Source organism: Salmo trutta, chromosome 12 (assembly GCF_901001165.1).
Source record: "Salmo trutta chromosome 12, fSalTru1.1, whole genome shotgun sequence".
Lineage (NCBI taxonomy): Eukaryota > Metazoa > Chordata > Actinopteri > Salmoniformes > Salmonidae > Salmo > Salmo trutta.
In genome coordinates this window covers 68,474,473-68,494,484 of record NC_042968.1, presented here as the reverse complement: position 1 = coordinate 68,494,484, position 20,012 = coordinate 68,474,473, and the positions used below count along the sequence as shown (strand labels likewise).

The following is a 20,012-nucleotide window of genomic DNA, read 5'->3' as shown; positions in this document are numbered from 1 at the left end:
TTTTCAACCTGAAGATTACAGACGTCATTAATTGACGTCGTTTTTTCAGAGTTCCCAGTTGTCTTGAGAGCAACATTACTACAGCGAAAATGGCTTGCTTCTAGATAGAAGACCGAAGCAACATTTTTATCTTCCTATTGCGGTTCACCGGGACAGCATTTTACATTCATAACCATGTCGTGGGGCGTTCTAAAACTACTCGCGCGTCGTTAACCATTTGTTTGCACTTTGTTCAGTTACGTTTCTCCATTGGCTAGCTAGCTAACAACTTGTTAACTTTATCAGTATATCCAAACATTTGGTGGCACAGAAAGAAAGGAAAAGAGATTAGCTTCTTCAGGAGATCAGTGATCATAGCAACGAATGAATGACAGATCTCTTGCTTCTCAACACAAATCTGACATTTTTAAATAGACAGTGTACAATTTTCAATGTAATGAATCTCATCTCAATCATACATTAAAACCGGGGGAATCTCAATAGTTAAATAGTGCTTTAACACAACGTAGAAGTCTAGTATTCCACAAATTACTTTGTAATTTCAATGACAGGTATGTAATGAATATGAACATTTGAGCTTTTATAATAAACTAATGTAGGCTATTTACAGGGTTACATATTAGTTTCTAATGGCACAACATGCTTCAATAGTAGCTAGAATTCATATAGGCTGTATCTAAAAAAATAAATCATCAGTGCTACCAATTACAATGTTTAATTTAGAGCCCTGCATACACCGCCACAGTCACACAAACACACACTCACACACTCACACACTCACTGCAGTGCCCACAGATAATGAGTGGAAGCTAAACCATCTGTGTGCTGAGAGACTTATCCCTGGTATTGTTTATCTTACTTATTAGAACCATACTTTTCCTCACCCTATTGGCCACCCGGCCCTCAGGCGTGCATGTGTGCACGTACACACACACCATACCTTTTTTCACTCTGTGCCTTGCTTGCTCTCTGTATTTCTGTCTCTCCCTTCAACAATATCACTACATGTGGCAAATGATTTGAGAGCTGGGTCACTGCAATATTCTTTTTCGGGAAGTGCTTCAAATCATACAGTCTTTTAATCAAAGCTTAGTCACAGTGGAAGACAAAGAGGAAGTGGAAGTGAATTTAGGCCATGGAGACTAAAGGAGAGAACAGATAGTGTCAAGTATTTCTCTCATTTTAGCCTTCAGTTATGATTTGACTGAATGTCTATCATCAAATGAAAACAATCCAATCCTGGATGAGTTTCGTCCATGCCAATCCACTTCTCCAGTCTGTTCCTGTTTCTGGCGCCTTGTATTGTTAAGCGGTTTTCTTTAAGCACTTCTTTGGGTGCCAAAGGGCCTGGACTTTGGTCACCTAGTTTCTCCTGGGAGTTATGTGTAAAAGGAGTCCATTGTTTCACTGGCCTCCATTAAGAAAAACACAATTTAAAAAATAAACTAGTTCAGCTATGCAAATTGTGCCACTGTATAAAAACGGACTGAGTTTTTCTTACAGTACTGATGCAAAGCCAAATCCTTGCTCAAACTCCTATAAATACAGTATTTATTTATAGATTGTAATGCATGTCTTGCTCTAAGCCATCTATAGAATCCATCATGTGACTTCAGGTCTTACGATGACAAATGTGTTCTTGTTTTTGGAAGCATTGTTTATCAGTGTGCTTGCTACTATATGGTAATAACACACCTCTGGTATGTACAACAGAAATGTCACACCAATTGGGTATGTCTGTTGACACTAGTTCAAGTATGATTTTGAGCACTTTGAGAAAAGGAGCTTGAACCATACTACATCTTCATGTTTTACCCAGCCTCTGTTTATTTTTATCCTCAAGGACTCCACTCTAGAGAAGACTGAACTTCACTACTGCACTGGGTCAATCTTGGGGTTGTCGTTTTTGGGTTGTTGGCCAATGCATTGCGTGAGACACAATATTGTCTACCTGAAAAGTCATTCAGATTCAATAGGATGAAATTTATTTATGACACACATAAAACTACTGGTAGACAGACCCAGCTGAGAAGCAGCCCCAGACAGTTGGAGATTGTCAGGGAGAGCTGGGAGTGTCACCCAGTGGTGTCAAATCAAATCAAAGTTTATTTGTCACGTGCGCCGAATACAACAGGTGTAGTAGACCTTACAGTGAAATGCTTACTTACAGGCTCTAACCAATAGTGCAAAAAAGGTGTTAGGTGAACAATAGGTAGGTAAAGAAATAAAACAACAGTAAAAAGACAGGCTATATACAGTAGCGAGGCTACATACAGACACCGGTTAGTCAGGCTGATTGAGGTAGTATGTACATGTAGATATGGTTAAAGTGACTATGGATATATGATGAACAGAGAGTAGCAGTAGCGTAAAAGAGGGGTTGGCGGGTGGTGGGTGGCGGGACACAATGCAGATAGCCCGGTTAGCCAATGTGCAGGAGCACTGGTTGGTCGGCCCAATTGAGGTAGTATGTACATGAATGTATAGTTAAAGTGACTATGCATATATGATAAACAGAGAGTAGCAGCAGTGTAAAAAGAGGGGTTGGGGGGGCACAAAATGCAAATAGTATGGGTAGCCATTTAACTACCTGTTCAGGAGTCTTATGGCTTGTGGGTAAAAACTGTTGAGAAGACTTTTTGTCCTAGACTTGGCACTCCAATACCGCTTGCCATGCGGAAGTAGAGAGAACAGTCTATGACTGGGGTGGCTGGGGTCTTTGACAATTTTTAGAGCCTTCCTCTGACACCGCCTGGTGTAGAGGTCCAGGGTGGCATGCAGCTCGGCCCTAGTGATGTGCTGGGCCATATGCACTATCCTCTGTAGTGCCTAGCGGTCAGAGGCCGAGCAGTTGCCGTACCAGGCAGTGATGCAACCAGTCAGGATGCTCTCGATGTTGCAGCTGTAAACCTTTTGAGGATCTCAGGACCCATGCCAAATCTTTTTAGTTTCCTGAGGGGGAATAGGCTTTGTCGTGCCCTCTTCACGACTGTCTTGGTGTGTTTGGACCATTCTAGTTTGTTGTTGATGTGGACACCAAGGAACTTGAAGCTCTCAACCTGCTCCACTACAGCCCCGTCGATGAGAATGGGGGCGTGCTCGGTCCTCCTTTTCCTGTAGTCCACAATCATCTCCTTACTCTTAGTTACGTTGAGGGATAGGTTGTTATTCTGGCACCACCCGGCCAGGTCTCTGACCTCCTCCCTATAGGCTGTCTCGTCGTTGTCAGTGATCAGGCCTACTGTTTCAGTATGATATATTGGATAAAGTAATAAAGACAGACACGAATGTCTAGTTCAATAGCCTTGTTCATGCATTGTACAAATCCCTACACGCGGAGTCCCGGGGAAAAGTCTGGCTAGTCGATTACCTATCAACTAGACTCCGTAACACCTACCACTGTTGTGTCGTCTGCAAACTTAATGATGGTGTTGGAGTCATGCCTGGCCATGCAGTCGTGGGTGAACAGGGAGTACAGGAGGGGACTGAGCACGCACCCCTGTGGAGCTCCAGTGTTGAGGATCAGCGTGGCAGATGTGTTGCTACCTACCCTCACCACCTTGGGGCGGCCCGTCAGGAAGTCCAGGATCCAGTTGCAAAGGGAGGTGTTTAGTCCCAGGATCCTTAGCTTAGTGATGAGCTTTGAGGGTACTATGGTGTTGAACGCTGAGCTGTAGTCAATGAATAGCATTCTCACATAAGTGTTCCTTTTGTCCAGGTGGAAAAGGGCAGTGTGGAGTGCAATAGAGATTGCATCATCTGTGGATTTGTTTGGGCGGTATGCAAATTGGAGTGGGTCTAGGGTTTCTGAGATAATGGTGTTGATGTGAGCCATTACCAACCTTTCAAAGCACTTCATGGCTACGGACGTGAGTGCTACGGGTCTGTAGTCATTTAGGCAGGTTGCCTTGGTGTTCTTGGGCACAGTGACTATGGTGGTCTGTTTGAAATATGTTGGTATTACAGACTCAATCAGGGACAGGACGTGTGCCCGGAGCACACGTCCTGGTAATCCGTCTGGCCCCGCAGCCTTGAGTATGTTGACCTGTTTAAAGGTCTTACTCACGTCGGCTACAGAGAGCGTGATCATACAGTCGTCCAGAACAGCTGATGCTCTCATGCATGCCTCAGTGTTGCTTGCCTCGAAGCGAGCATAGAAGTGATTTAGCTTGTCTGGTTGTCTCGTGTCACTGGGCAGCTCACGGCTGTGCTTCCCTTTGTAGTCTGTAATAGTTCGCAAGCCCTGCCACATAAGACGAGTGTCGGAGCCGGTGTAGTATGATTCAATCTTAGCCCTGTATTGATGCTTTGCCTGTTTGATGGCTCGTCGCAGGGCATAGCAGGATTTCTTGTAAGCTTCCGGATTAGAGTCCCGCACCTTGAAAGCGGCAGCTCTACCCTTTAGCTCAGTGCGAATGTTGCATGTAATCCATGGCTTCTGGTTGGGGTATGTACATACAGTCACTGTGGGGACAACGTCCTTGATGCACTTATTGATAAAACCAGTGACTGATGTGGTGTACTGCTCAATGCCATCAGAAGAATCCCGGAACATGTTCCAGTCTGTGATAACAAAACAGTCCTGTAGTTTAGCATCTGCTTCATCTGACCACTTTTTTATAGACCGAGTCACTGGTGCTTCCTGCTTTAATTTTTGCTTGTAAGCAGGAATCAGGAGGATAGAATTGTGGTCGGATTTACCAAATGGAGGGCGAGGGAGAGCTTTGTACGCGTCTCTGTGTGTGGAGTACAGGTGATCTAGAATTTTTTTCTCCTCTGGTTGCACATTTAACAAGGTGTCTCACCTTACCTGGCTGCCCCATGCTGCCAAGGCATTATGAGAACCCTTGCCACTGTTTTATGGCTAATCCCTGGTCGCCGCATCACAGGTTATCAATCTGCTGGGCCCAGATTATCTGTTGTACTGTACACAAACAAGGACCTGTCAGCCCTCAATTGCAAAGAAAAGCATTTCTCATTCTTGGACAAGCAGCTATACACTGAGACCAGAGCAGATGGGACATATACACCTCTCCTCTGATGTGTGGGCAGATGCTGGTGAGAGATGGATTCTGAGTGATGTACAAGCCATAATCTATTCTGTCAGGAGCGCTGAATGGCAGTAATCTTCAGAGCAGGGCCATAACTACAGGCCGTTACTGCCATGAGGAAGTAGAATACACTGACTTGTGTCAAATGGTCACACTTTCATGCTCTCACACCTCTGCTTCAACCCAGATGGGCAAATTCTCACAAGAGAGGTGTGAGAGTGGATTTACACATATGTGAGCCAGCTAGTGTTGACTTGCCTAAATAATGGTGACCAAAGTCTCCTCTCCAGTTTCGTAGCGTTTGCTATATACACTGAGTGTAAAAAACATTAGGAACACCCTCCTATTCGGATTCTACAAGGTGTAGAAAGCATTGTACAGGGATGCTGGCCCATGCTGTCTCCAAAGCATCCCACAGTTGTGTCAAGTTGACTGGATGTCCTTTGAGTGGTGGACCATACTTGATAAACACAGGAAACTGTTGCGTGTGAAAAACCCAGCAGCATTGCAGTTCTTGACACACTTAAACTGGTGCGCCTGGCACCTACTACCATACCCTGTTCAAAGGCACTTAAATCTTTTGTCTTGCCGATTCACCATCTGAATGGCACATATACACAATCCATGCCTCAATTGTCTCAAGGCTTAAAAATCATTCTTTAACCTGTCTCCTCCCCTTCATCTACACTGACTGAAGTGACATTAATAAGGGATCATAGCTTTCACCTGTGATGGGTTCTGACTTCTAATCTTGAAAATATGAAATATCCTTATTCATGTCACTGAGGGAGAGAGGGGAATGTAGAACGTTTACATTCTGTCAGAATATGTTATTGTTAGACATCAGGGATCCTACGGGGAGGAGTGAGGAATTTGGGGCCGGGGTCGGGTCAGATGAAGTGAGGAAGAACAGATATCGCTAAAGTTCTGCCTAGCAATAAATATGTCATCTATAGAGGGAAGGAGGATACTTCACCCACGTTGGGGTGTATATACTTGTGCTGGTGGAAACATGTCTTTGTCTTATGCCCAGTGGGTGAATAAACTTGGTTTGAGCATTACTAATCGTCCGTGAGTTTTTACTCTGTTTATTTAGAACCTAACACCTGGATTCGGGCGGATCTCGGGCCAACACTTTTCTCTGTATATATCAATGATGTCGCTCTTGCTGCGGGTGATTCTTTGAACCACCTCTACGCAGACGACACCATCCTGTATACATCTGGACCTTCTTTGGACACTGTGTTAACATATCTCCAAATGAGCTTCAATGCCATACAACACTCATTCCGTGGCCTCCAACTCCTCTTAAACGCTAGTAAAACTAAATGCATGCTCTTCAACCGATTGCTGCCTGCACCCGCCCGCCTGCCTAGCATCACTACTATGAACGGTTCTGACTTAGAATATGTGGACAACTACAAATACCTAGGTGTCTGGCTAGACTAAACTCTCCTTCCAGACTCATATTAAGCATCCCCAATCCAAAATTAAATCTAAAATCGGCTTCCTATTTCGCAACAAAGCCTCCTTCACTCATGCTGCCAAACATACCTTCGTAAAGACTATCCTGCCGATCCTTGACTTCAGTGATGTCATTTACAAAATAGCCTCCAACACTCTACTCATCAAATTGGATGCAGTCTATCACAGTGCCATCCGTTTTGTCACCAAAGCCTACTACCCACCATTGCGACCTGTATGCTCTCGTTGGCTGGTCCTCGCAACATATTCGTCGCCAAACCCACTGGCTCCAGGTCATCTATAAGTCTAGGTAAAGCTCCGCCTTATCTCAGCTCACTGGTCACCATAGCAACACCCAACCATAGCACGCGCTCCAGCAGGTATATCTCACTGGTCATCCCCAAAGCCAACACCTCCTTTGGCCGCCTTTCCTTCCAGTTCTCTGCTGCCAATGACTGGAATAAATTGGAAAAATCACTGAAGTTGGAGACTTATATCTCCCTCACTAACTTCAAGCATCGGCTGTCAGAGCAGCTTACCGATCGCTGCAGCTGTACATAGTCCATCTGTAAATAGCCCATCCAACCAACTACCTATCTCATCCCCATATTTGTTTTTTTCTGCTCTTTTGTAAATGAGAACTTGTTCTCAACTGGCCTACCTGGTTAAATAAAGGTAAAATAAAATAAAACATTTACCTGGTCAGTCTGTCACGAAAAGAGCAGGTATTCTAGTGTTTTGTATACTCAATGTATATATATACTGTGACATAAAGGCAAACATGATCTGTTTAATGGATGTTTCAGAGGCAAATCCTGTACGTTAATATTGTACATTAACACTAACGCTGACCGTTTGAGACTCACCGTTTTCAACTGCTTTAGTTGAACATTATGTTATGAATCATTACAGACACCATCACATTAGCTTACATGGTGTCTGTATTCACCAAGGTTATTATAACTGTTTTTATTTCTATTAGTTTTAACATTTTTATTAGAAATGTAGTTTAGTTTCAGTTAGTTTTGAGATCTGATTTACTTGTTTTTATTTAGTGTAAATTTTATAAAAACATTTCTATTTCATTTTTATATGATTTAGTTTTAGTGTTAGTGTTAGGGATCTCAAGTAGCCAATGTGTGGGAGGCTAGGAGCCATTTATGTGATGTATTGTTTTTGTGTTAGTTGGGATTCCACGTCTTGCCACTCTGGGGCAGTAATGCATAAAGTGATGGGTCAGGATGGACGAAGTAAACAGTAGTTCTGGGTCAATTTACACAACAACCAGGAGCGTTGAAGCGCGAGGCTAATGGTGCTTTCAAGACAACTAGGAACTCTGGAGAAAAAAAAACAAGGTCAAATCATGACGTCAGTGATTTTCAGGTCGAAAATTCAGAACTCTAGAAAGATGCCAGAGTTTCCAACTTAGAATTCCGAGTTGGATGACCATAAAAATAATCTGATCTGAGCCTTGCCGTTGGAAAACCACCAGTGTCTGACTTTCCACTGTCACAGTTGCACCTCCCCTGACTTCACTCGCCGACTTTTGTCTACAGTCGGCTTTGTTAGCCTTACGGCTCGAACACACCCAATATCTGTGGTGCTGCTCGAGGCAACATCATCTCGCTGAGTCGACCTTTCAATTATAAAGTTCATCTCAATGTGACCCGACAGATTCAGAAGCTTGAAAACCCCATAAAAAAAGCTTGAAAACCTAATTTGATTTATTCACAAAAGTTAGAGAATAAAACAAAAACTGAACTCATGATGGTTATTATTTTATTTTGGAGTCAAAGATAGCTTCCTGCCTGACGACCCAAACTGAATTCTTCCCTGCTCTAATTTCTTTTCTTTTTTTGTATCTATTTTTAGTTAGAATTATTCATACTTTTTTTTTTTTTTACCCCTTTTTTTTTTGTACCCCAATTTCGTGGTATCCAATTGGTAGTTACAGTCTTGTCTCATTGCTGCAACTCCCGTACGGACATGGGAGAGGCGAAGGTCGAGAGCTGTGCGTCCTCCGAAACACAACCCAACCAAGCCACACTGCTTCTCGACACAATGCCCACTTAACTGGGAAGCCAGCCGCACCAATGTGTCGGAGGAAACACCGCAAAATTGTTTCAGTATAGTGTTAGTTTTTCCAAATGGGCTTAATTATTTTATTTCAGATTACTAAATAGTTTTTTCATGTTTAGTTATTGTTTAAGTTTCAGTTTACTATAAAAACCTTGGAGTTTAATTCCCTTCTTTCCCTCCAGTCATCATTGCTGTCTTCTAAATCAGTGGGACTTCCGTTGACATTTAAATGAACAGAATTCAGCATATCATGCAAAGTACTCACAAACGTGAAAGAGAAAATACACATTTGCTTTGATACCTGCGATCACTTAATGATAACACAAGTTATTAGAGCACCGTCTTCCCTTGACATATGTTTTAATGCATCACATGGCACATTTCTTAAGAACAGAAAGGGCTGGTCAACTCTTAAGGGAACTGCTCACCAAGTTAATGGATACAGACAGTACAGTCCTTACAATGGACTGTACTATCAGACCTTTTGTCAAACAGTAAGGCATCCTGTAAGTAAGGCATCCTCATGCCCTTTGTTGACTCAAAGGCAAGCTTTAAGGAGTTGCTGGACAATGTCAAAAGAGACTGAGGAAAAAAAGCTTTATAACTAGTGATATACGGTATGTACAGTATGTTATTCTGTGACTGTAACCTGTCCCAAACTGTGTTACAGGCTCAGTGGGTATACAAAACCTCAATGATTGATACTGACCACTAGTGGCAAATTAAGAAACTACAGGTTTGTTTCACCATACAACATGCCAACCTATACATAAAGAATAATACATGATCATGAGCTTCAAATTTGACCCCCCCCCCCCCCCCCCCCCAAAAAAGAAGAAAAAACAGATTTGTGGAACTCTGTCAAAATGCAGCAACATCATCAGCCCTCATATCCAGCTCCAAATCCCACAGCATATCTGTCTGGAAATCTCACCCTTACTTCCATGTGTCAACAGTGGATTATCTTTGAGTAAATAAAAGCTTGATGATGATGGCCATGACTTCTATTGCAATAAACCCAGTATTTTCAGGATGTGATCAAATGGACATTGTTTATTCAACCTCAAGACTCAAGTTTCACTTGCTTCCCAAGGACCACTCTGTAACAGAGAATAACAATGTTTCCCCCTACCTTTTCCATATATTACATATGCACTAGGCCCATCAAACTCAACTCCGGACCTCGAAGCCAGTTCCACTGCTTTTTTTCCATCGTTCCCCTCTAATCACTGTTTTAGACCTTGGACACCAGGTGGGTGCAATTAAGTATCAGGTCGAACAGAAAACCAATAGGCTCCAGACCTCATAGGGTAAGAGTTGAATACCCCTACAATAGGCTACACGGTACACATCTGGAAACAGGTCAAGGTGGCCAAATCTGAAGAAATGCAATGATCAACTGAAATTAGGGCCAGGAAGATACCTGTTTCACCATACTCATTATTAGTATCATGGCAAGGAAACAAAACATGAAGCGGATTTAACTTCTTTAGGAAAACAGCCCTAATGTTGAAAACAAACATGATGTTGTCATCCAGTCACATTTATTTTCCAAGCTATAGCACACAATTATTTACATACAGCAGGCTTTTAAAAGGAACAAAGAATTAGGTCTGCTTCGTGATTTTATTTTGGCCATGGAAACAAAAATCAAGATACTGGTATTGTCCGGGTCCTAACTAAACCCTTTACAAGTGTATCTGCTCTAAAAAGAGGGTTCAATTAAACTGCGTGAAAAGAAGTCCAACATGGCAAAACATCGTCCAATCAATGGTGGTGACACAGTCAAACCATAATAAATAAACGTCCTTATTGATGGGATTGACTAGGTGTGATGTGAAGCAGAGCTGGGGTTGCCTGTACATGAGCATGTCTTGTGGTCATTCCATCACATCTCCATATGGGGTCTTCTTAGGCCCAACTGGTTCCTCAGCTGCAGGCTCTGATTCGGCTACTGCAACACAGACAGCACAGACTGACACAGAGAGATGTCAGAGAGCTGAATAAACCCCTGGCTTCATGTTATCCTGTCATCAGGTACAGTATTGTGCACACCAACAATTCCGGTGGAGTCCACATAGAATAGAAAAGTACAATAGAAAAGCAGCTAGGGCTGTAGCGGTGACCATATTACCGCTGCAACGGCAGTAAAATTCCATGTGACTGTTGAGTCACGGTAATCTCCTTTTATGCACTCAGGACATGCGTAGGTAGTACCCTAACGACCATCAGGTCCTAATGGCCTGGTACTCATGGCTCTATTGTTCCTCTAACCACTCTGACATCAATGCAAATGAAATTGAAAATCACATCAAACACTTACCAAAACAGTATCATGCTTTTAAAACTCACCTCACTGTGACGATCAATTTGAAGAAATTTGTTCAAAAGCAGGTTGAAACAGGGTAAAACATGGCCGTTGTGGATGTTTGTTTCAAAGCCTAACACAACGGAATGGATAACGTTTTCTAAAGTGATGGTTCATTCAAAACAATTTTGGGAATTTTGCTTAAATTCATCAAAAAAGTTAGCTTATAACAATGAACCTTTTTTGTGGGATACACACAAGGCAATTCTAGGTCTTGTGGCATATTTTGGTTAACCTATCCAATTCAATGGAATTGCAACCCTCCACATGCACAGTGCATTCTTCCATCACATGTCCAGCTGATTCTCAAGATCTTGCACACTAATGAGATGCTATTGAGCCCACACTACTACACAGTCTGAGCCAAGGACTACATGCTTTCTGGTAAGTTTTGATTACAATAATGGGTGGGGTGAATATATTTTATATGACATACATTCTTTTTTGTTAACTAGTAAATAGTAGCCTACAGCAAAATCATTTCTAACTCTAATCTAACTGCTTAACTATTTATCTGTACATGGAACTGTATTTGAGTTTTTTTTCTAATCTTTACAGGAAAATGCCACAGGCACTATCTGATGTGTGGAGACATTTCACTGCAGCTAATGTAGAAGGAAAAGCTGTGTACATTTGCAAACACTGTGCCAAATCATATTTAAAGAATGCAACAAAGATGCAGAATCATCTGGCCAAGTGCATAAAGTTCCCTCAGCGCTCACAACAAGCAACCTCTGACAAAAGTCCCTCTACTTCTATTCGAGGTGAAAATGTTAAATCAGACACCTTATCGATAGCAACAGCTCATGGTCCTCCGGAATTCCATTTTTTTTTACTCAATGAAACGTAGTCAGAGAAATACTGACAAATGTCTTCCTCGAGCTGTGTATGCAACTGGTTCACCTCTGATGCTCAAAGGCAATGTGTTTTGGAAGAGATTTCTGAATGTTCTTCGCCCAGCATACACCCCTCCAACCAGACATGCTTCATCTACTCATTTGCTGGATGCAGAGTTCAACAGAGTTCAAGTGAAGGTCAAGCAAATCATAGAGAAGGCAGACTGTATTGCAATAATCTCCGATGGGTGGTTGAATGTTCGTTGGCAAGGAATAATTAACTACATTATCTCCACCCCTCAACCAGTATTCTACAAGAGCAGACACAAGGGCCAACAGACACACCGGTCTCTACATTGCAGATGAGCTGAAGGCAGTCATCAATGACCTTGGACCACAGAAGGTATTTGCACTGGTGACAGACAATGCTGCGAACATGAAGGCTGCTTGGTCTAAAGTGGAGGAATCCTACCCTTACATCACACCCATTGGCTGTGCTGCTCATGCATTGAATCTGCTCCTCAAGGACATCATGGCACTGAAGTGGATACACTCTACAAGAAAGCCAAGGAAATGCTTAGGTATGTGAAGGGTCATCAAGTTATAGCAGCAATCTACCTCACCAAGCAAAGTGAGAAGAATAAGAGCACCACATTGAAGCTGCCCAGCAAAACCTGTTGGGGTGGTGTTGTCATCATGTTTGACAGTCTCCTGGATGGGAAGGAGTCTCTCCAAGAAATGGCCATATCGCAGTCTGCCGATATGGACAGCCCCATCAAGAGGATCCTCTTGGATGATGTATTTTGGGAGAGAGCGGTAAGCAGCCTGAAACTCCTGAAACCTATAGCAGTAGCCATTGCACAGATTGAGGGAGAAAATGCCATCCTGTCTGATGTTCAGATTCTGCTTGCAGATGTATGAGAAGAAATCCGTACTGCCCTGCCCACTTCACTGTTGCTCTAAGCAGAGGAAACTGCAGTTCTGAAGTACATCAAAAAGCATGAAGACTTCTGCCTGAAGCCCATACACGCCACGGCATACATTGGACCCCAAGTATGCTGGCAAGAGCATCCTGTCTGGTGTAGAGATCAACAAGGCCTATGGTGTCATCACTACCGTGTCTCGCCACCTTGGCCTGGATGAGGGCAAGGTTCTTGGCAGTGTGACGAAGTACACTTCCAAACAAGGGCTTTGGGATGGAGATGCAATATTGCAGTCGTGCCAACATATCTCATCAGCCACCTGGTGGAAGGGACTTGGTGGATCCGAGGCTCTTTCCCCTGTTGCCTCTATCGTCCTGAGAGGAAGACAACCAAAGCTTTAGTTTGTAGACTATCATTTTACAGATGTATGTTGAAAATGTTTTTGGGAGATGCAATGGATCATTGGGGATCATTCAATATTCCCTTTCTTTTGTTGTTCAGTGAAATCATCCCATGTGAAGAGTCAAATCATTTAATTAAAGTTCAATTCGTAACTAAATAGTTTTTTAAAATTTCTATTGGAAGGATTTAATCATTTGCAATTATGTCTACTTATGATCAGGTAAAAGGTTTATGTCTCCATATGATATGGTAAATATATCCAATGCAAAAAACATATACATTTAAATGGTATTAATTTGCATATATTCCCGTTAATTCCCATGGAAAGTTTCCACCTCTGTATATTCCCCAAAATGTGCAACCCAATTTGAGATGATTGCTTGATGTTGAATATGTCCTCTAAAATGTCTCTGGTCACAACACAGGCACAACTACACACACACTAGTAAAATTATGACGAGGCTGGATAATCTGACAATAATGGCAGAAAAAATACATTTCATCATCTAGTTTTACATTTCAAAACAGAATGTGTGTCTTCTAAGCTGAGCTGCAGCGGCCACCAATATGTTGCATAAAGGTTGAAGGAGTAAAGAGCGAGATACATTACTTTATTCTATTTTAGGGACAGAAAAATCTTTTGTTTGGTGGGATAGTTTATTTTCTGCAGAGTAATACTTTTTTACCATATGATTGATGCAAAAATTAGAATCTATGACTTGAGTTTCACATCAGTGATTTGAAACAAACATGGGCATCAAAATAGACAAAACATTTAAAAAAAATGAATTCCGGTCATTAATACTAAATAACAAGCCTGTAACAGTGTTGATTTTTATATTTTCCATTCACACAGTCTTTATAAAAATCACTGGTATTGAGACATTGAGACGAGCCCCCAAAACCCATTTTCTGAAGAAGCACCATTCTCTGAAGAAGCACCATTCTCTGAAGAAGCACCATTCTCTGAAGAAGCACCATTCTCTGAAGAAGCACCATTCTTTGCTTGTTTTAGATTTTTCAGTGTAAACCCATGCTTTCCTCTACAGATCATTATCAGTTTAGCTTGGTCCAGTTTGTTGTTAGGGGATGTCTTCCTCTGATTTCGCTCTGCACTCTTGGTCCTGTCAAAAGCCTTGTCCTAGGACAGAGATTGACACAGACAGAGGGTTAGGGTTACAGGAAGGGATGTTATGGCAGAACCCATTATTGAAAGACAGCAGAGCATTCAAGTTCCAGATAAAAAGTCAACAGAACCCCTACCTGTCTCTCAGCAGCTTGTCTTTATAGTTTCCTGTCCAGTCCAGTTGTGGGTAGGAGGGAGGAATGGGATGGACTAACTTCATTGCATCTGAAGTACGTACCACCACAAACAGACATAAACACAAGAACAGACATAGACAGAAACAGATTTGTGTGACAGGAATAGTGCATTTGTGTTGTTGCTAATGTTGCTAACGTGTAGCATATTCACCTATATGATGGGGGATACAGGGGAGTTTTCCTCTGTCTCTAGGTCCTCTTCTGAGAGCACTCCACTGGAGAAGCATCCCTGGGGTTATACAATAGGTGCACCATTACACATGACCAGTGAAGCCTCTATCTATTTGACACACAAATATAACCTACCTGGTAGTCTCGACCCGAGGAAACAGCAGTGACTAGGTTCTATTTTCAATTACTCTTTTGGCAACTTCAATAAAGCTTCTTTTTTTTTAATCCGGGGAGGGCCCTCTTCAGACAGACAACTCTCCCAACAAATCACGAGGAAAAGAACGTCACATTCCTGAAATCTCTTCCAATACACATTGCCTGTGAGCATCAGAGGTGAACCAGTTGCATACACAGCTCGAGGAAGACATTTGTCAGTATTTCTCTGACTAGTTTGCAGGCCAAACCTTTGCAGTGGTTTTAATTGATGTAAATTAGCCACTTGCAAAATGAACTCATTCAAATGAATGTCTGTGATCTCCATCTTGCTAGCTACTATTTTATATTTTATTCAATGCGGATAAGGTAGTGACATAGGCAGTGACGTAGCTCCTCTATGCCAAACTGACGTTCTATTACGTACAAACGTGTTAAGCCGGAACATTAGAAAATTGTGGGAGACAACCAGGATGTCTAAACAGACTACCTACATGGGCTTATTTGGGCCCTGAGGCATGAGGGGTCTAAAGGCTGGTCCATGCCACGGTGGGACTGCCTCTCAAGCAGATTTTCCTCAGTCTTAGCCTGGAGATGGAGCAGGGGCCGGACTGGAAGCCCAGCATGGCAGACGGATACTCCTGCCCTCTCTTTGGCTCTCCTCCATAAGGCCTTTGCATCATATCCATTCACCAGCCCCATGGTCATCATCTAGAACAAAGAAATACAGTAAAATAGGAGAAATCATTAGCACTTGGAATCCCCTCAAAATTGCTTTGTTACTGCACTGTCTAAGATATCAAAGTGTAGGTAGGCCTACCTCAGATGATTCTACTTTGCTGCTTTCACAGCCAGCAGATGAAGTGGAGACCAAAGGTTGCCTGGAGGAAGGAAAAGAAAAGGACATAAAATCACACAACAAATCTACACGTCAAGATGATCTCTCATATGACATAGCTTAGTTTCAGATGAGGGTAACCTGTGTCTCTCTCTGTCGTGATCAGTCCCTCTGTATCGCCTGCTGGACAGATGGACCTTGGTCAGATGGTCGTGTGCAGAGTGGGGATTCTTGGCCTTTTCCCCGATCTCCGAGACCTTTCGTCTGACCTCTGTTGCCTCTGTGACTGATGGGGGTGATGAAGGAGTCTTAGGAGGAGGCTGACGGCTGGAGGAGTACAGACACCTGATAGACAGCCAGAATATAACAAAACTGTGGCTTGTGATATGGCCCCCACACATGGGAAAGAGCATTACTTGAGATGGAGCACTCTTAATAAAGTCCACCCTGTCAATGGATAGATTCAGTCACACAAGCTACATGTTAGATATAATCTGATTGTCTCTCCTCTTCTCACCTCTGTGTGTACGGGTACTCGTCGCGAGCGGTCCTCTTAGTGACGGACCGGCTCTGAGAGCGCCCTCTGGTGGTGATGGCCGTTACAGTACAGGTGTAGGCCGTGTTGGCGGCCAGATGGCGGGCAGTATGAGCACGCGCCGTGCCCAAGTAAGCCACGCGACCGTTCAGCCTCAGCTCGTAGTTGAACAGGCGACCCAGGGGCACCAGGGGAGCCCCCCACATGATCTGCAGCTCATGCCTGCCCAGCACCACCATGGTCAGGCCGCTGGGTGCGTGGTCCTGGTCCTTGGCTGTACGGACCTCCACCTCCGCACAGGGGCCCACCTCTTCCCCAGGCCCCACTGCGCACACACCCAGCTGGAAAAGGGTTCCCGGGGACAGACCCCCCACTACAGCCCTGGCAAATAACATAATATAAGTTTGGTGTTATGGTTAATATTCCAGGCTTTTGTGTGGAGGATGATAACTCTTTACTCAAAAGGAGCTGTTTAAAAATGGACATTGATTGTTATAGAATCATTTACCTCAGCTCTGTTGTGGTATCTAGTAGTGTTTCCCCACGATACAGCTGATACACCTGGGGCTTCAGCTCACCCGCCGGCGCAACCCAACTCAGCTGCACATGAGAGGCTGTGCATCCAATCACGCGCAGCTTCTGTGGAGGACCAGGCCTTGTCCCCGTCTCCTCTGATTCTATGACCAATAGCACGGGTTCGCTGCAGGGGCTGGTGTCTCCATCGGCGGTAGAGTGGATCAGTCGGAGTGAGAACTCATGTCCAGGTTTGAGGACTGATACCGGTAAAGTCACGTGACATTGGGTTCCACGATACAGAACTGTCTCTCTGTCCAGAAGGCTGAGGACAGTAAAAGAGACCACATATCAGCTTATTGCTAAAAATATACCTTTTAGTATTTGTTCGTTATTTCTGCAATTCTATGTTAAATGCCAGTATGCCACAATGTGAAATAGGTTGTTTGTTATCACAGTTTGATATTTTCTGGTTTCCTCTAAGAATATTATGAGGGTGTATTTGGTGAAAAGGTCCCTATAATAAAACTCCTTAACATTCCTGCATCCAGCTGACCTGTAAGTGACCTCTAGGCCACTCTCAGGGAAACACTTCTCCCATGACACAGTGCAGGCCTCAGATGGGAGGCGCCTGGTTGTCGGTGGCAATGGCTTGACTAGTGGCTCCAGCTTCCTAAGACATGAGGTCACTTCCTCCCTGAGATCCTTGCCAATGGAGGGAGAGCTGGAGAGAGACTGGAGGAGAGAGTCAGAAAGGGATTGAGACAATGTAATGAATGCAAGTAAGACAATTTCATCTTCATTAATTGCTTTTGTCACTTTAATGTACAGTTATACCACCAACAATTGATAACTGTTAATGGATATTGAGATATATAATACAACTTTTATATAGTAATATGATTGATGTAGTAATAGACATCCTATTGATATTGAAAAAAATATCTATAGGCTATGTAATAACTGACCAACCAAGCACATTAGCATAAACTGGTTCAACATAAATGCTCCAGAGAGTACTGTAATAAGACAACCTTCAGTCGCTCCCTCAGAGATCTGTGCTCTCGCACGTGTAACACTCCAGCCGGTCGTGACACGAATACTTTCACTGCCCTGTGAGACAGAGAGAGGGACGGCAGGGTGAGACGGTGTGCTTCAGCTAGCTACCTAACCTGACTTCACTGTGATAGATTGTGAAATATTTTCCATGTTCTCTAGTGGTACAGTGAGACTATTAATGCTTCTTGATCATGGAAGGAGTTAAGCCCTGGGGTGTAAGGGAGGCGTGAGTGACATACGTACATGGCAGCAAACCAGGCACTGTCCTGGTCTTCTGTTTGTAAGCGGTAGAGAAGAGCATCAAGAAGGCTGGGAAGGGATGGGCTACCCAGCACCAGAGCGTGTCCATCTTCTTCTGTTACTAGGCAACTCAATGCAAAACAGGCTGTCTGTCCTGCCTCTGGCCCAGCCACCTCACTCATAAGGGCTTGTAGACTGTGAACCTGGAGAGATGAAAATTACAAGACCCTTTTGAATGACAGAGCTTGGTGTGGATTCAAAATCGACTATTTATTCCACCATCCACTGTTCTCCTCAACAGATGTGTATGGTGTCTTACCAGTTGGTACTCTGGCGCAAATCTCAGAATGAGACTCCTGCCTCTTTCACTTCCACACAGACGACCCAAAGCAAAGGCTGCATTCATAGCAGTGTCTATTACAAGTGAAAAACAGCCATTAGAAGCATGCAGCTAAACGTTTATCAGTCAAACAAGAAAACCTGTCACTGTCAACATTTGACAAAACATCCCGACTAGCGAAGCAATAAAACCATTCCTACTGGTATTTTGGGTTCAATAGTGCAGAGCATTGGCAGCACTATGTTTTGCCACACAAGACCTTATCCCCCCTGCGTCCTTAGCTCTGACCTGTATGGCTGTGTGCCAGGCATTGTACCAGGCAGCCCAAGGTGCTGGGGGCTGAGGGGTGGCGTAACAGGCCTTGGCAGGCCACATCACACAGGGACAGCCTGGCCAGGATCAGGGCAGCAGAGTTCACCATGCTCTCCAGTCCCTGGTCCAGCAGGGTCAACAGGCTGGTCAAGACCTGCCCAAACACAGCCTGGTCTCTCTGTAGCCACCCACGTCCAGCCGAGCTCTCAACCTGAGAGAGAGAGGGATGATTCAAGACAGAGAGGGTCTCTGGTAAGGCTGCCCCACACACACACACACACACACACACACACACACACACACACTATTACCAAAGAGGCTAAGGCACCAGCAGCATTCATCACAATGTCTGGATCATGTCTGGTTAGGAGCTGCCCTAGAGTCCCAACAAGGCTGTTGCTGCCCTTTGGAGCCTTGGCCTTGAGCTGCTGCACAACCTCCTCTCTCTCCACCAGGACTCCAAGAAGATAGGCTGCGGTACTGCAAAGCCTGAATGAGCAGGGGGAAAAACATTAACCACCAGTCAGTGTAAAGGCTGATATTAATATGCGTTTAGAGGTTTACGTAAATGTGTCTCGGAACCTTGGTTGTGTAAATTACAAACAGCAGTAAACATGATTTTCTTTTGTAGTCACATTCAGTAGTCACGTTAAACTCAGGCATATTCAAGGGCAGCCAGCCTCCATATCACTTATTGGAGTTCTGGGTGGGGACCTTGCTGTTATGGGAACGCAAAGCGAGTCCCGTACAAGGCAGGGAAGACTTTTCCTCTCACTGCACAGGAGAGGATGGACAAACGTTTACTTGGAGGAAAGACGTGCATTTTGCCTTAGCAGCACAAACGTTGATGTGCAGGGACTAATTACTTCTTTATTACAGTCAAATAAAACATTGTACTGTATAGGTGCACATACAAACACCATAATGCATCCTTGATCACAAGGTATGTTTGCATGACACACCTTTAGGAATAGAGTACGTGATGGGTTGTTTGAGAGCTCAGGTGTAAACAGGGCAGTTATTTTGACAAAACTGTAACGTGTCCACAAGTAGTATCAACCTGTACTCACCATGAGTCTGTTGAGCTGAGTAAATGTTCTAGTGTCCTGATGTAGCGCTCTCTGTTAGGAACCTTCAGTATCTCCACCACCAGCTGCTTTCTGCTCTCCTGAGCAGACCTACTCAGAACTTCCAACGCAGCCTTCACATGAGTGGGCTCTGGACACAGGAGCATGGACAGTGATCTCTCTGAGGGACATTGGCAAGGACAGGCCATATTGTCAGGAGTAGTTTTACTTCAGGACTTCAGTGCCTTTTGGGGATAAAAGGGAGTCCCGAGTTAGGATTTGGTTATGATTGCCTGTGTAGCTCTCCGACGCGGTCTGTCCTTACAATAATACAAATG

At 43.7% G+C, this 20,012-nt stretch overlaps 1 protein-coding gene across 1 annotated transcript; it reads right to left on the bottom strand.

Moving 5' to 3' along the window:
* Positions 1-13,759: 13,759 nt before the first annotated feature.
* On the bottom strand, positions 13,760-19,883 carry LOC115202605 (uncharacterized). The gene is made up of 15 exons (XM_029766701.1): positions 19,678-19,883; positions 18,919-19,096; positions 18,584-18,818; positions 18,275-18,369; positions 17,959-18,158; positions 17,691-17,769; positions 17,213-17,391; positions 16,652-16,981; positions 16,126-16,524; positions 15,750-15,953; positions 15,591-15,651; positions 15,265-15,481; positions 14,598-14,675; positions 14,387-14,474; positions 13,760-14,264 (listed from the first exon to the last, which is right to left on the bottom strand). Exons 1-15 carry the CDS (start codon positions 19,881-19,883, stop codon positions 14,180-14,182), a joined length of 2,634 nt encoding a protein of 877 aa, XP_029622561.1. The 3' UTR covers positions 13,760-14,179.
* Between the last annotated feature and the right edge of the window lie 129 nt (positions 19,884-20,012).

Coding starts and splice junctions, on each gene's coding strand:
- LOC115202605 (XM_029766701.1), bottom strand. CDS start 19,883: ATGGCCTGTCCTTGCCAATGTCCCTCAGAGAGATCACTGTCCATGCTC. Junction 17,770..17,958: donor AGTGCCTGGTTTGCTGCCAT/GTACGTATGTCA, acceptor TCTGTCTCACAG/GGCAGTGAAAGTATTCGTGT. Junction 15,954..16,125: donor GAGTACCCGTACACACAGAG/GTGAGAAGAGGA, acceptor GCTGTCTATCAG/GTGTCTGTACTCCTCCAGCC.